Raw genomic sequence first — 17,086 nt, forward strand, 5'->3', positions numbered from 1 at the left:
TGCATGAGGAATGAATACAAAGTAAAAAAAATATAAAAATACACATACATGGGCGTCATCTGGAGAGGATGATGAAATTATTTATACAAGGGTTTTATCAAGTTAAAGTAGATTTGTACTTTAATGAAATATAAGCATGATTATTGTGAGTAAACTTTTAAGAATTTTGGTGAAACTTTTGCTGTTGCCTTAGAAATATCAAAAGCTTTTGATAGAGTCTGGCACAAAGCTTTGATTTCCAAACTACCCTCCTACAGCTTCTATCCTCTGTAACTTCATCTCAAGTTTACCCTCCAACAGCTTCTATCCTTCTCTCTTCATCTCAAGTTTACCCTCCTACAGCTTCTATCCTTCTCTCTTCATCCCAAGTTTACCCTCCTACAGCTTCTATCCTTCTCTCTTCATCTCAAGTTTTCTCTCAGACCGTTCTATTGATATTGTGGTAGACGGTCACTGTTCTTTTAAATCTATTAACAGTGGTGTTCCTCGGGGTCCTGTCCTGTCACCCACTCCCTTCCTATTCTTCATCAATAATCTTCTAAATCAAATTTCTTGTCATATCCACTCCCACGCGAACGATACCACCCTGCACTTTTACACGTCTTTTCATAGACATCCAAACCTTCAGGAGGTAGACAATTCATGCAGGGAAACCACAGAACGCCTGACTTCTGATCTCTCTCTAAAATTTCTGATTGGGGCAGAGCAAACTTAGTATTGTTCAGTGCCTCAAAAACTCAATTCCTCCATCTGTCTGTTCAACACAACCTTCCAGATAACTGTCCTCTCTTCTTCAGTGACACTCAACTGTCGTCTTCTTCTACACAGAACACCCTCGGTCTGCCCTTTACTTATAATTTAAACTGGAAATTTTACATCTCATCTCTAGTCTCTCGGTCTGCCCTTTACTTATAATTTAAACTGGAAATTTTACATCTCATCTCTAGCTTCTATGAAATTAGGCATTCTGAGTCATCTCCGGCAGTTTTTCTCAGCCCCCACCCACTCCCCTCAGCTGCTAACTCTGTACAGGAGCCTTATCCGTCCATGTATGGAGTATGCTTCATACCCCATAGGGGGTTCCACTCATAACGCTCTTTTAGACAGGGTGGAATCAAAAAGCTTTTCGTCTTGTAAACTCTTCTCTAACTGAATGTCTTCAGCCTCTCTCTTATCGCTGTAATGTTTCATCTCTTGCTATCTCCTACCGCTATTTTCATGCTAACTGCTCTTGTAACCTTGCTAACTATGCTTCATCTCCTCCCGCGGCCTCGCTGCACAAGGCTTCCTTCTTTCTCTCACCCCTATTTTATCCAACTCTCTAATGCAGGAGTTAACTAGGATTCTTAATCATTCATCCCTTTCTCTGGTAAACTCTGAAACTCCCTTCCTGCTTCTATATTTCCTCCTTCTTATGACTTGCACTCTTTCAAAACAGAGGTTTGATGGCACTTATTCTTTCATTTTTGACGACCGCTTTTGATTGTTCGGGGACTGGCATCTCATTGGGCCTTTTTGATTGTAATTTGTTGCCCTTGGCCGGTGCCTCCTGCATAAAAAAAAAAGAAAAAAAAAGAAAACATGCTGGTCATGAAAAATTATATTCATGTGGAAAGTTTAACATATATAAAAATTAAATATTTAAAAGCTGATAAACATTAAAACTTTAAGCATAAATGAGGCAGGATGACTTGGTTCAATGGCCAGAGGGATTTTTACAGAATGGAGTTCTATTTGTATCTGTCAGTCCTGGCCCTTAGAAGAGAGGGAGCTGGACAGATGCAAGTGGAGATTTTTGTACTTTGTGTGGTCTAAGAGGCTGATTCTGATTGCCTGTGTGGGTAGATGATAGCTGCTCTCAAAGAGGGGATGGCTGGGAGTGGCATTCCAAGCTCAATAAACAGTAGCGCCGTATTGAATTCTGCATTTCAAAAGTTCCCTCCATTCCTGTCATTTGATTAATCAGCTCTGCCATTTCCAACACATTTCACACACACACACACACACACACACACACACACACACACACACACACACACACACTTCTTCAAAATGACCTTCCAGCTGATTTTTTTTACACCGCATCCTTTGCTTGCCACCTTTTTCGTAACATATTTCCTCCGACTACTCACTCGCTAGTGTCTCATCATGTACATTCATTATCTCACACAGATCTTCTGCTGAGTGGCTGTGGCAATAAGCACGCCAGAGGAGGGAGACCACTGCAAGAGTTCACGACTGCACAACCTGCACGTCAAGGATCATCAGAAACTGTAACCTGCACTGGTCACCATTAGGTGTGCTTGCTGCTGTCATGCGGATTAGGCGGCCATCACTATATGGCTGCTTGATCCGCATATAGTTATGTTCCTAAATATGCATTCATCCTTTTGTGAGTCTCACTGCTCTCTCAATTTACAAATGCTTCCTCTTGATTGATTAACTAGCTATAAATCACCATGGTGCAGTAACAGATCCTTACATTGAGTATTACTCTATGATTTTTACGTGTTTCAGTATGCACTGCATTGTTACTGGGAATGTGTTTTCGCTGATAGTTGTTTTAATAATTTTAGTTTGGTTAAGCCCAGTTTTCCGCTAGGCATTATCATTAGACCCTTGGTTTTCATTAGTTTTACTAGTAGAATGTGAAATGGCATTTCATTAACAATGATTTCTTATGCACTAGTGGGTAAGGGTGTGCGTGCCGACGGTGCTCCGTAAACAATCTAGATTCTTTCAAGTCCTATAAGATTTATACAGTCCGTGAGTTATCAGTGTGTGGAACAATGTTCAGTGCATGCCTTGAGTGACTGACAAGAACTTATATGATGTAAATTTGTGCATTGCTGAGGGTGTTCAATGTTCGGCTGGCAGAGTTGACCTAGTACCACAGAGTCGGTTATTCCTACCACACCTCCCACTCATCCCACTACTTGCCACCAAATAGTACCGCCCCTTACACTAGCAATGAGTGAAGTGCCATCACTCTAGCTGCTGAGGATATCAAAAATATTGGTGCAATTAACTGGAACTTCAATAACAACCTGAAATTTTTTTTTTATTATTACTTTTAACTAATAAAATGAGTAATTTCCATATGTGTGATTCCATCTTGTAATGTGGTACGAGGTAATGATGCTCCCAAACCCGGTATTGATGACGGTATTGATGACGTGTTAGGGTGCGTTCACACGGTCGAATAGTCTATTGGACAAACCCTGTTACCATATCATAAGACAAAGCAGGATGATGTCATAAGCGTGAAACGAGAGAAACTGAAAGACAATGTTCGAAGCTGGTGTCCGCTGGCAACATACAGGTATTCAAGAGTGTTAGTGTGGACAGGGGAGGCAGGTGGTTGTTGCCAGCGTCTAGCACGGTACATCATAACCATGGTACACAGAGATAAAAAAAAAAAAAAATTGCATTATGTAGCATGATACTGCAGCAATTGTGTGAGGACAAGGTGAGAAGGGAATGATGGAAGAACTGGCTACAAAGACGAAGTGAAAGGGGAAGCCATGCAACCATTTTACTTGGACTGGAAATTGGTTATGAATCAAACCTTCTACGATTTATTGGAGAAGGTAAAACCTTTTATAACAAAGCAGGACATCTGTATGAGGGAGAGCATTTCACCAGAATCACGTCTGGAGGCAGTGTCCATTATACCACTCTGCTCGCCACTAATGCCTTCCCCTTTCCATTGTTAACTGGTAACAGTGAGCGTTCGACAGACAATGTTCGACCGTGTGGACGGACTTTAGATAATCTTACTAAGGTTATACGAAAATTTGGCAGGTCCCTGAGCAAACGAACAGCGGTATCAGGGTGGTCAACACGTGTAAGAGGATTGTATGCTAAGTCTAAGCAAGAGTTTGTTTGTTTGTTTTTTGTTTTTTTAACATGGCGATTTTGCAATTCAATATGAGATGGCCATCTTAAAGATGTGATGTGCGGCATGCGCGCTAGATTCAAGCATACCCTGCATCAGTGCCATATAGAGGGAAGACAACCAGCGGGCTGAGGCGCTGGCCATCTAACTCCACGCGGGCGAAGCATGTCGTTTTGGCGTGACATGCGAGCGTTCTGTTCCAAAGGGAGCAGACTTGCCAGTGGGGTGGATGGGTCTGTTAGAGAGAGAGATAAATTGCCGCCTTGTGGAGGGCTAAATATAGCCAAGACCTTCCCTGTGTTAGTCCCATAGGATGTTTTGGCACCTCAAGTTTTGGAAAAGGCTCATAATTCCTAGCTGGTAACTCGGTTATTTCCCTCGGTTCCAATACTCCACTGACTTGGTGAGTGAAGGTAGCAAGCGGAGTAATGCGGTTGTGCCTCAGCTGTGGAAGGAAGAATTTATGTCTGGTGCTTTTAGATGACAACCTGCAGAGAAAACTCAAGAACAGAGCAGCAATTGGTAGACTGTTCCCCGCATCTGCTGAATCTTCAACAACCTCCCAGCCATGGTCATCACAAGGGGCAAAGATACGTGCCTTTTATGCTAGGTCAAAGGACCGAAAAGTTAAAACTATGTGTAGTATCTGTTGTGGTGATGTCTGATATCTTCCTCGCAAATTATTAATTTAAAAATCTCTCTAACTGGTTTAAGGCATGGTCACTTTTCTTGGAATATGGGTCCCACAACTCCAAAGTAACAGAAAAATCTGCCAAGTAAAGCATTGTATATTCAGAAAAGAATAATATGAAGCCTTTCTCTTTCATACAGATATATTTATGGCATGGGACCAAAAATAAAATAATCAAAATAAAAGATAACCTCATCCAGCAGCAGTGATCACAAAATTATTTAGTCATATTACCCTAAAGGAACGATAACGTCTCTAAGTAAATAGTTGTTTTCGGATTCGTAAAATTTACGAATCCGAAAACAATCTAGAAATTGAAAATTATATATATATATATATATATATATATATATATATATATATATATATATATATATATATATATATATATATATATATATATATATACATATATATATACTAGTCTCGAAATTTTTCAGTGATTACATTGAGGTATTGTTTCCTACAAGTGGAAACTTGTAGGAAACAATACCTCAGTGTAATCACTGAGAAATTTTGAGACTAGTATTTCAGATCTAAATTTGTTAATCAACAGAGGTAGATTCTGCCAGTATGTGGATCATTAGCTAAGATATTGAAGAACAATCTGTGGGCAGAGAAGGATTATAAACTTTTAGTGATATTGAAAAAGAAAATTAGTTATTAATCAGGCGGAAGGAATTACTTTGTAATGTAAGGCGGTTTATATAAGGCTTGGCGTCCTACCACGGAACTTGGTGGCTAACCGACCCTAGGAGAAAAAGTAGTGTGATAATATACATAAACAACAAAATTCAGTGATAAAGATTTTACTGTTATATCATATAACTGTAAGGGTTTGAAGTCAACGTTTGGGGTTATAGATTTTGATTTATTGCCAAAATGTGACTTATCGTTTCTTTGTGAACACTGGCTAACTCCATACGAAGCGTTTGCTTTGAAAGAGCGATTTAATAATGTAGAGAAGAGATGGATACACATGAATGTCAACCTTGAAGAAACAGTGGTGGGGCGGCCGTATAGTGGAGTGGGTTTTATTGGAAATCAGATTCCTAATGTCACCTATGTACCCTTACATATGGATACATACAGGATAACGGGAACGGGTGTTCAGCTGATTTTTTGTCAACAAGTTATACTCACAGTATTTGGAGTATACGTGCCTTTCCACAGTGGGAGAAGTGATAAGTACAACTTTACAATGATACCCTTGACAAATTACAGTCTGCTATTAATAACGTGACGGGGCCTTTTGTTGTTGTGGTGACATGAATGCTCCTCTACCATCCCAAAACATGCTGAATAAATATTGGTACAGACGACATCCATTTAACAATCATAGCTATTTACTACATGACTTTCTTTCAGGGAATGATCTTTGCGTGTCAAATTTTATGTTTGATCAGAATTGTAATAACACATATTTTAATGCTAATTCTAGGTCATATATTGATCACATTTTTATACCACAATATTTTATGAGTAATATCAAAAGTTGTTCTATTATGTCAGAGCTGGAGAGCAATGTAAGTGATCACTTCCCGGTGTCAATATGTATGAAACTGAATGTGAACTCCCAAGACAACGCTTTTGGTAATGTCGATAGAATGCCTTCCTAACCCCGCATTAATTGGTCAGATTCTCAAGTTAGGGATCGCTACTCTCAACATATGAAGGTGGCTTCACGGAACCTGCCGATTATTGATGTTGCAACGGTTAATACACATGATGAGGCAAAATTAGTTATTGACTCCATGTGTCAACAGTTGAGTACAATTATGCATGATTCGTGTACAAAAACGATAATAGATGCTCCTAACAGATATTTAGGTCTTCACCAGAGAAAAAAATTGGTGGAATCACGACTGCACCGTTACTAGAGATAGACAATGATTCTGGTTCAGGATATGGAGGTCATGTGATAGGCCGCGTGAGGGCCAAGTTTATTCCTGTTACAAGTTATCAAAAAAGTCATATCAAGCTGCTTGTAGGAGAGCAATGAATACTGATTTGCACGACCTAACTTCTCAGTTGAATTTTATATACAAAAGTGGTAATTTAAGGAAATTTTGAACAGAATAAGCAGAAGTAAAAAAAATCAAATGTACACAAATTATATTACTAATCAGGCATTAGAACAACATTTCAGGAATAAGTTTGAAAACTGGGAAGACTCATTGCCCTCAGTGACACCAGGCGTCGTGTTAAGACAGAAACCGACGTCAGATATAGAACGGTTATGTCGACTGTAGCCCGTGATAAGGTGATTTCGGCCCGCATGGTAAGAAGGTATATATCTTCTTTAAACAATGGTTGCTCTCCTGGAAAGGATGGCATAATGGCAGAACATTTAAAATATGCCACAGACAGCCATGTTACAGTTCTATTAGGATGTATGCCTACCATGTGCATACAATTTCATGTAGTGCCCAAGTCATTAACAAAGGGCATCCTTATACCCATACTTAAAAAGGCAACCCTTGACCCATCGGCCCCCGGGTATTACTGTATTTTCTAAGATACTTGAATTGTATATTTTAGATAACTGTAGGGGTTATGAAATGAATGACCAACAGTTTGGATTTGTCACAGGAGGGAGTACAAATATGGCTGCTGTGGTAGCGCAAGATGTTATCTCATACTGTAAATCCCGAGGCTCACCGGTATTTGCATGTTCTTTAGATGCCCAGGGAGCGTTTGATGCTATACCTCATGATGGCATTTTTTACAAGGCAATGGGAGCGATTCCTAAGGATTGCTGGGCTACTTTGCTTACGTGGTACACATCAATTACGGTGCAAATTAAGTGGGGAACATATTTATCTGCTGATATCCAAGTCTCTAGAGGTACTCGCCACGGTGGGCTAACACCTCCTTTTTTTATTTAACCTATTTTACAAAGATCTTGTGGATACCTTATCAGTGTATAATGGTGGTGTCATTGGTTCCAAGTCTTTTAACGTTTTTAGTTATGCAGATGATATTCTTTTATGTAGTCTAACTGTCACAGGTCTGCAGCAAATGATTGAGGTTTCTAATGAGTATGTAAATAATCATGGCTTGTCTTTTAATCCCAGCAAGACTGAATGTATCATATTCGGGCAATGCTATTTTACGGAGTGTCCTGTATGGCACCTAAATAGAGATATTTTGAAAGAATGTGATGTGTTGAAATACCCGGGAGTGAATCTCTCCCATAGAAAACCTCACGCTCATGTTAATGAACGCAGCAGTGCCTGCAGAAAAGCAATTTATGCCTTACAAGGAACAGGGTCGTGCAACTTGGAAACTAATGTTGACACAGCTCCTTATGTCTGGAAAATTGCAATTAGGCCTGTAATGACATATGGATTGAATACTGTTAAGACTGATAAAAGACGTATGAATGAGTTAGAGTCCATGCAAGGAAAACTTGTAAAGGCTATGTTCGGACTACATAAATACTGTAGAAGTAAACCTTTATTGAAAGCCTTAAGGATACCCTCAGTGGAGTCTACGGTGGATGTAATGAATATTGACCTGTTAGGCCAGATTTTTCGTAATAACTCAAGAGCAAGATGCTTTTATATATATTGCTATAATAAAGTTTTGAATGAAAGGGAATTCAATCCAACAGGCTTACTCAGAAGAGCGAGGGACATCTGTTCAAAGTACAAGGTAAACTTTATGAAATACCTGTTTGACTCTAGCTATGCAAAGAAGGCCAAATATGAAATAAAACATCAAAGATTTGATAATGATGGGTTATCTGAGTGTCCGTGCCCTTCCGGCAAGTGGAAATTCATTTGACAATTATGTTTTAAATTTGATACTTGCTCCATTTTAGTCTCATGATAGTGTAATTTGAAAATAACTTATTTGTATAATTTTAAAATTCATGTTTTAATCTATGTATAATTTTGAAATTGTTTAGGTAGTTGTAAGATTTCCCTTGTATACTTATGATTGACTCCTTTCTTTTAATACTCTAAATTTCATAACGATGTAATCTTTAAACTGTTTTTTAGTCTCAAATTAATTTTATGAATGACAAGGTATATGTTTTTGTTTTTTTCTCTCTCGTGAAATATGTTTATAGTGTCCTATGTATCTTCTTTTGAAGGCAAATAAATTATTATTATTATTATTATTATTATATTATTATTCTTATTGTGACAGGTACGTCATGTTGTTCCCGAAACTGTGTATTGGTTTATAGAATTGTTCATATGAAAATAACCATTTGTGCCTGATATAAAATAATTACTTGTGTGAATGGCTAATCTGCCATCATTGTGGCAGAGAGAATAGATGTTGTTCCTCCTACACAAGTCCCATAGGAGGAGAAACCGGTGAAAATAACTCGCGAGGTGGAGCAACACATGGGGGCTATCAAACAGTTCGAGTCTCCTGGTGTACTGAGTTTAATAACAGCGGTGAACCCAAACATCTGTTTCGCCTGCCGGCGTGGCAAACCCGCGGGCAACAATGACGTGTCAGGCACAGCTTATTTGTGCACCGACCTATAAACAAACATATAATTTATACCAAAATTAATGTAAATTCATATATAATAATAAATCAAATATCAACACCCTTTAAAGTCTCAATACAAATAATTTTGGTAATCCCATTCTTCCTCACAAACCGAGTGAACCAAGTTCAAACCCCTGGTGTTAACATCATTCAAACCCCCTGGTTATTATGGTTGATTATGTATAAGTCATTACACCAGTGATACACAATACATTTTGATGTAACACCAACACTGAACTTTAGGATGTTTAACACTGAAAATTAAGATAACCCTGGTTTAATTTAATATTAATTTTTGGCCACACTCAAATTAACATTTGTAAATTATCCATTAAAAAAAAATTCATGAACTGATTAGGGTATTGTCACTTTTCTAGCATAGGATTCCCACGACCCAAAGGTAACAGAAAAACCTACTAATTAAACCATTGTGTATTCAGAAAAGAATAATATGAAATCTTTGTTTTAAATAGATTACTTACATCAAATAAAAATAATTTCTTTTGTCATGGGATTTTCCAGTGGCTTATAGAACCCCAGTTCCTTAATAAGAACAACACTATCATACCACACTAACATATTTATTAGGCATAAACCCATGGCTGGTGGCAGCTACATAATTTTAACAACCAAACTAAAGAAGTAAAACACAAACAAAGTAAACTTAAACCCAACAAAATTACCATCCAATTTGATGATAAATCAAAACTGAACTTTAATAGCTAAGCTAAAAAGAAGTCCTCTGTGACACTTACATCAAATAAAATAACTTTCTTGTCATGGAATTTTACAGTGCTTTATAGAACCCCAGCAACTTAATAAAAACAAAACTACCATGGGTTTATGTCAGGCATAAACCCATGGCTGGTGGCAGCTATCCATTTTTTTTTTCTCTCTTTTTAACAACCAACAAAGTTGAAAAACGCACTAATAGAGTAAACTAAACCTAACAAGATTTCACTCAGCTAATAATAATAAGAGTTGAACATAAATATCTTCAAGTAACAGAAGGAAAACAAACAATCCAAGCAACACATCCCCTTTAACACATTCAAAGAGTCAAATGGAAAAAAAAAATAATGAACCTCAACTCTCTTATCCCTCAAAAAAAAAATAAAATAAAATAAGTAAATGATAAAAAAATATATATATATATATTGTCTAAAGGGCCCCCTTAGACGTTACGATCATGCCATACACAGTGAGCAAATCTCACCAGTATAGCGTGATCGTACGACCAAAAGTGGGCGGGGTCAATCGGAACCTGCCACCACCAGATTCCTGACTTCCGTTTTAGTTCAGGCGGCTGGAAGTCTGAACGTCTATGGCATTGTCGTATGATCTACTTCAAGTTATGAAGCAACACTCACAGCGCGGAGATGACGGCGACGTTCGATGATAAAGAGTTTTTGGGCTGATTTCATTAAACTTTATAAAATACAACCTTGTTTATGGAAGGTGCTTGGCTACACTACAACCCCGCTTCAGTGACCTTGCCCACTTCTTTATCTACATGCACATTCTCTAACTTTTAATACCACTCTTTCTTCGTTTTTTTTTTTTCTTCTCCATTCTCCCATTTTGATATTGCCCCAGCGAGAACGCATCCTTGAATGAATTAACATCGACCAGCCCCCCCAAACATGACAGTACCCCTTCCCATTCCCTTCCACACTGCTGACTGACGCCGCAGCACACCCTCACCAATGCGTCACGCCAGCTAGGGTGTGTTCAGTTGGGCAACTTGGGTTACCGGGTCGCCCACTTCTCAAATGAATGCTCTCTGCGCGGCGCGAGTCGCCCGCTCAGGTGACTTAGGTTACCCAAAGCGAGAAGGAAGGGCCCCGTGCTGTGATGATGTCACAACAAAAATGGTCGTCCAACCATACTTACACTGGTTTTATACTAGCTCATTTATTGCAAATGACTACGATACTGTTCGCATACATACAATGACATGCACCAGCAAATAAAGTACTCAGTCTTAAATATATAAAAGAATAAAAATAAAGGAAATGGGATGGGTCATGAGTGGTATTAGTAACGGATCTTCACCAAGACCCTCATCGCCGAGAACAGCAAGTGTTCTGTGATACAAATCACCAAGTGGATATTGTGACAGGTACGTCATGTTGTCCCGTGTTTACTGCTAGAGTAGGGTAGAATGTGGCCGTTTCCATGGCAATTATGCTCTTTTAAAGTATCCCGGGAGGCACCCAAAACCGTTCAGTTGGGCCACTCGGGCGGCTCGGGTCGCCAGGGCTGCCCAAGCCGCGGTAATGAACGCAGCAATGGCGATGCACCAGTAACGCACCTCCGCCTCATCGCAAGATCACCCGGTTTACCTGTTTATGCACTTGACAAAAGGTGTGCAGCTTGTGGCAATAAAGCAAAAGACAAGCCAGTCATAACTTGTCCAGCTGGTGACTACCCCAACATCACGAACACCAGCTGTCATGGCACCGGCACCAACATGGCGTTTGACTGTTGTTAAGTCAGCGCTCTGCGTGCAGCTCTTGGGAGCTGGGCGCCTCCATGCCAGACACTATCACCTCTGTTATGCACTCGGCACACAAAGACGGGTCTCCATCACAGAAGCAGTAGTCATTCCAAGGAAAATCAGCAAAATACCTCCTCATGTCCCCCCAACTAGCAGAGGCAAAATGCCAGAGGCACCTCCACTTAGGGGGATCCTGAGGAGGGATTGGAGCGATAAGATATGGAGCGATACAGATATGAGATTGTGATCGGAGGAAGCCAATGGAGAAGAGAGGGTGACAGCATTAGCAGAAGGATTAGAGATTAGGGAAAGGTCAAGAATGTTGGGCATATCTCCAAGACAGTCAGAAATACGATTAGGGTGTTGCATCAATTGTTCTAGCTCATGGAGGATAGCAAAGTTGAAGGCTAGTTCATCAGGATGGTCAGTGAAGGGAGAAGAAAGCCAAAGCTGGTGGTGAACATTGAAGTCTCCAAGAATGGAGATCCCTGCAAAAGGGAAGAGAGTCAGAATGTGCTCCACTTTGGAAGTTAAGTAGTCAAAGAATTTCTTATAGTTAGAGGAGTTATGTGAGAGGTATACAGCACAGATAAATTTAGTTTGAGAGTGACTCTGTAGTCGTAACCAGGTGGTGGAAAACTCGGAAGATTCACGAGAGTGGGCACGAGAGCAGGTTAAGTCGTTGCGCACATAAACACAACATCCAACTTTGGATCGAAAATGAGGATAGAGAAAGTAGGAGGGAACAGAAAAGGGGCTACTGTCAGTTGCCTCAGACACCTGTGTTTCAGTGAGGAAAAGAAGATGAGGTTTAGTAGAGGAGAGGTGGTATTCTAGAGATTGAAAATTAGATCTAAGACCGCGAATATTGCAGAAGTTAATGAAGAAAAGGTTGACGGGAGTGTCAAGACACTTTGGGTCGATACCAGAAGAGCAGTCCAACTTTGGGATATTTGTGGTCCTCTCTCCAGATTTGGACTCCGAGGTTGGTGTAGGAGTCGCCATGATAATTTTGAATTTTGAGTGAAGGGTGTGTGTGTAATTAGGTGCTTGTGGTTTTGTGTGAAGGAAGACAGTTGTCTTTAGAGGGCAGGCTGTGACTGCCCCCTTGTGTTGTGAGACACAAAGGGAAACGTTCAGTGTGGTCACAGCTGGATTTAATGATAAGTTCACAGCATCCCTTGATCTAGTGCTTTAGAACTAACTGGGAATAATTATCGTTTCGGCAGGTACCTACTGCCTCCTCCTATAAAATCTTCCAATAAAATGCTCTTACTGAAGATTAAAAATAGGGGATAACTCAAAACAGATACACATAACTTAAAGATAAGCAAGGAAAGACTATCAGGATCGCAGCTTGAAGTTGGTTTCAATTGACGAAGTCTTCGAAATATCATCAGTTGATACGGTATAAGATGAAATGTGAAAACAGAACAAGTGTTGATGAGGAAAAGGATTAGTCAGGTCGTCAGCAAGATGATTAACCACAAAGATACAATCATGAACCCAGTTACCATTCACCAGTAAAGGTGGACACTTGTCTTGTCCACCTTCTTATTCCTCAAATAACAAATGAATCTTCTAAGATCACCACTCAATATTAAAGATTCTTCATAACGAGCTTTTTCCACACACTGAGCTACAGCCTGTTGTAGTGTTGCGCTTAAGTTTTAGTGTTGTGGTGTCATTTAAAATTTCTGTAGTGTTGTGGTGTCCTCTGCAAGTATACAAACTCAGTCCCTGATGATGGCCTCAGCAAGCATACAAACTCAGTCCCTGGTGGTAGCCTCTACAAGCATACAAACTCAATTCATGGTGGTAACCTCTGCAAGTATACAAACTCAGTTCATGGTGATAGCCTCTGCAAGCATACAAACTCATCCCTGGTGACAGCCTCTGCAAGCACACTAACTCATTTCATGGTGGTAGCCTCTGCAATCATACAAAAACGCCTTTCGTGGTAGTGTCAAGCCTATGCAGGTCCACAACCTCTCAATACGATGGTATCTCGCTAGTGTGAGGATACAGGCACTCTACACAGGCAATCCGCATGATGGTCTTTAGGAGGGCACACACCGCGTAAAGGCAAAACATTACACCCAGCCTCGCAACCCCACAGACAACAGGCAAAAGACTTTCTTAACACTGAGGAGAGGCTAGCTACATAACGCTCTCGGCGAGATGGTGCACCTGTCTCCAGTTACCGCTCATCACTAGTGAGGCACCCGCCCTCTCGGTCAGCCTCCTAGCAACCCACGCTGTGTCCTGCTTACCTGCAGCACCAGCACTCTGTTCCTTTTCCCGCAGGGATGCCCGATCCGTCCTCCACGGTCTATCCTTCACGCGACAATCTGTTCCTACCCGCTGTCTGAGTCTGTAGCAGATCCTCTTCATGCAATATTCCGTTCCTGTCCCCCGTCTGGGTCATAGCAGGTCCTCTTCACGCAACAATACATTCCTGTCCCCCGACTGGGTCATAGCAGGTCCTCTTCTTTTAATATTCAATTTTCTCTTCTTTCTGCCTCCCCTCATCTCTGCCTTTATTCTAACCTTTAATGGGTTTTGGTCTAATACATCGGTTCGTAGGAGCAGGATGGCTGCCAGTGGCTCCGTGAGTCACCGTCAACACACAAACGAACACACGCCCTCTCTACCCAGTCCTCAGAGGGGCAGGCTGGTCGCCTGCCGTTCTGTGCGACACCACTATCACACAAACAAACATACACACACTACTCAGTCCTCGGCGGGGCAGGATGGCCTCCCGCTGCTCCGTGCACCACCGCTAACACACGCACAAACACACATACACTACCCACTCCGAATCCTCAGAGGGGCAGGATAGCCGCCTGCCGCTCTGCGTGCCACCGCTAACACACGAACGAACACCCTCTACCTAGTCCTCAGTGGGACAGGCTGGCCTCCCGCCACTCCATACCTCACCATTGTACACAAGTGAATACATACAATAAATACCCAGTCCTCGGCGGGACAGGCCTGCCGTTCACTTGGCAGTGTCCATGGCTGGGTGTCCCTCCTCTCATCCCGTGGTGTCCATTGTTAGGGATGACACCCTCTCTGCACCCCCCCTGCTGATGTTAGTTACAGGTCCCCTTGCCTGGTCACCCACCACTGTCTTCCTCGGGCGCGCGTCAAAGACCACCACGATTTGACTATCACCACCAGAAGGCTGCGAAGGTTTTTCAGACCCACACGATGACACGAATCATTTACTGTATTCGGTCAAAGACTTAAGACATGCATTAATGGTCATAGACAATATTTTAAATTAATAAACTGTGTAATGCAGTTATGATTCTGAATGCTACTTACAGAATAATGTATTCTTACACATATAGTTGTTAAACTTACCTGTTTTGGGTCTTGGGGTGATCGTTAAGTAACATGCACGCCTTTTCTGACAGGTGTTCTAGGTAGTTCTATCTACTTCTGTTCCCTGCAGCAACACATGTCCCTCCTGCACGGATGTCCTCAGTAATGTGTCCCTATCGTCCCTGGGTCCCTACAGTGCCCATCGTTATTCATTAAAGACGGTGATAAAGTTAGCCTCGTATCGGCCTCATGTCATAACACGCATCCTTCATCGCTTTACATCAACACCACATCAACACCGGCCGTACAAGAAATTCGCTGACTAGGCCTCGTCTTGGCCCTCGCCCTGACCTCCAGGTCCTCATTAACAACCTTGCTTGCTCAACAACAATTTCTTGCGCCCGCTCGGCGGTAACAGCTATTGTTAATAAATATAAAGATATTAGATTAGCTGCCACCAGCCATGGTTTCTGCCAAATATTTTTTACCTTGTTTTCTATGGTAGCGTTTTAGTCGGTCTACAAGGCACTGGAAAATTCCATGAAAACCAGACTGAGTTTTTATTGATGTTAGTTTCTAAATAACAATAAAGATTTTTTATATTTTTTTTTATCTCTGAATATGCACAGATATATCTAATAATTAATCTCTGTTACCTTGGAGTTGTGAAACCCTTCTACCGGAAACAATGTTACTTTATAAGTTCATGATAAATACTTTGAATGAATATTTTCCGCCATTGATTTAACCCTTTCATTCCGGTGATCATATATGAATGATTGCATCAGTGCGTCCGTAGCGACGGCGATCGTTCCCGTAATCAAGAATTTTCGTGCCTCAATTTTGAGCTCCAAGCGCGGTTTCTAGAGTAAGATGGCGCGTGGAAGTGTCTGGCATCTGTTTCCACCCGTAGAGTTGCCACTAGCTCTGTATATTTAGCGATAACTAAGCTATTCTCCCATTCTGAGAAAACAATAGCAACGTGGACTGCCCACACACTGTTACCTATTACTATACTTCAATATTTCTCACTATATCCTTCTTCTATCCCCACTCTTACCTCGCTTCACCCCACTTTTCTCTCGTATTCGTATTCGTATTCGCTCCCATTCTGAGGGCGACACTTGGCAGCCCCAGCAACCCGCCGTGTGGAAAGCACCCTTATAAGAGCCAAGGGACCTGATAAAAGCGAAGGACACGGGCAGCCTGATAATAGGGAAGGATCTCAGATCCTTCCCTATTACTATGTGTGTGTGTGTGTGTGTGTTCTCCGGGCTGTTTCTGGTTGACGGATCACACAGCAAGATCCTTGATAAGCCTCTCCCAGAGCTGCCACCTCCAACAGTGCTGCCACCCGCACCCATACCCCTGGTGTAACAATATAGTACCGCATAAAATCTAGAACGAGTTCCTCCGCATAACTACAAGTCATTATTTTGCAATATCCTTAATATTCTAGACCATTTCTACATTCACAAATTATTCTTGAACATTTTTGCCAATGGTCTCACGTACTCCCGGATTTTAACATTGTCTATTAATAATTTTTGGATCTAAATATTAACAAAGAATTTCTCTCAAAATACATAATATTATCAGTTCTGGCATATTTCCTCTTAATCTACAATATTTTATGATTTAGATTTTCATGTGACTGGCCCAGCAGAAACCGGGAATGTGGTTATTTTACAGTTGCCTTTTAAACTAATGGATTTTACTCCGTGCTTTTCCTTCATCTCCATAAATCAGCATCTAATTAAGCAACATGCAGATTACAGTTTCATTTAATTTTCTTGTTCCAAAGTTTAATTAATTGCAAAAGCATACAAAAATTTTTATTTGCGCAACAAAATTTCATGACCGTTCCTTTAGGGCCTAGGCTATACAAAAAAAAAAAACGGGATTATTGTTATTTGGGTGGTGTTATATATATATATATATATATATATATATATATATATATATATATATATATATATATATATATATATATATATATATATATATATATATATATATATATTTTTTTTTTTTTTTTTTTTTTTTTTTTTTTCCTTCTACTTACCATTTTGTCCCATGACGCTTGCTGTATGTGAAATAGTCAACAATAAGGACGCCCTTGCCTGTGATGTTTGCAATACCCAGTTTAGTC

General features: G+C 40.5%; 1 protein-coding gene across 4 annotated transcripts in view; it reads left to right on the forward strand.

Moving 5' to 3' along the window:
• LOC135092875 (uncharacterized) overlaps positions 1-4,593 on the forward strand; it is a 26,613-nt gene extending 22,020 nt beyond the window's left edge. For all 4 annotated transcript variants that reach the window (XM_063991631.1, XM_063991627.1, XM_063991629.1 and 1 more), the window contains one exon: positions 2,173-4,593. In XM_063991631.1, the coding sequence (XP_063847701.1) occupies positions 2,173-2,184 (12 nt within the window). In that variant the 3' untranslated portion in view covers positions 2,185-4,593. The remainder of the gene's footprint in view (positions 1-2,172) is intronic.
• Positions 4,594-17,086: the final 12,493 nt, after the last annotated feature.

Source organism: Scylla paramamosain, chromosome 41, assembly GCF_035594125.1.
Source record: "Scylla paramamosain isolate STU-SP2022 chromosome 41, ASM3559412v1, whole genome shotgun sequence".
NCBI classification, from domain to species: Eukaryota; Metazoa; Arthropoda; class Malacostraca; order Decapoda; family Portunidae; genus Scylla; species Scylla paramamosain.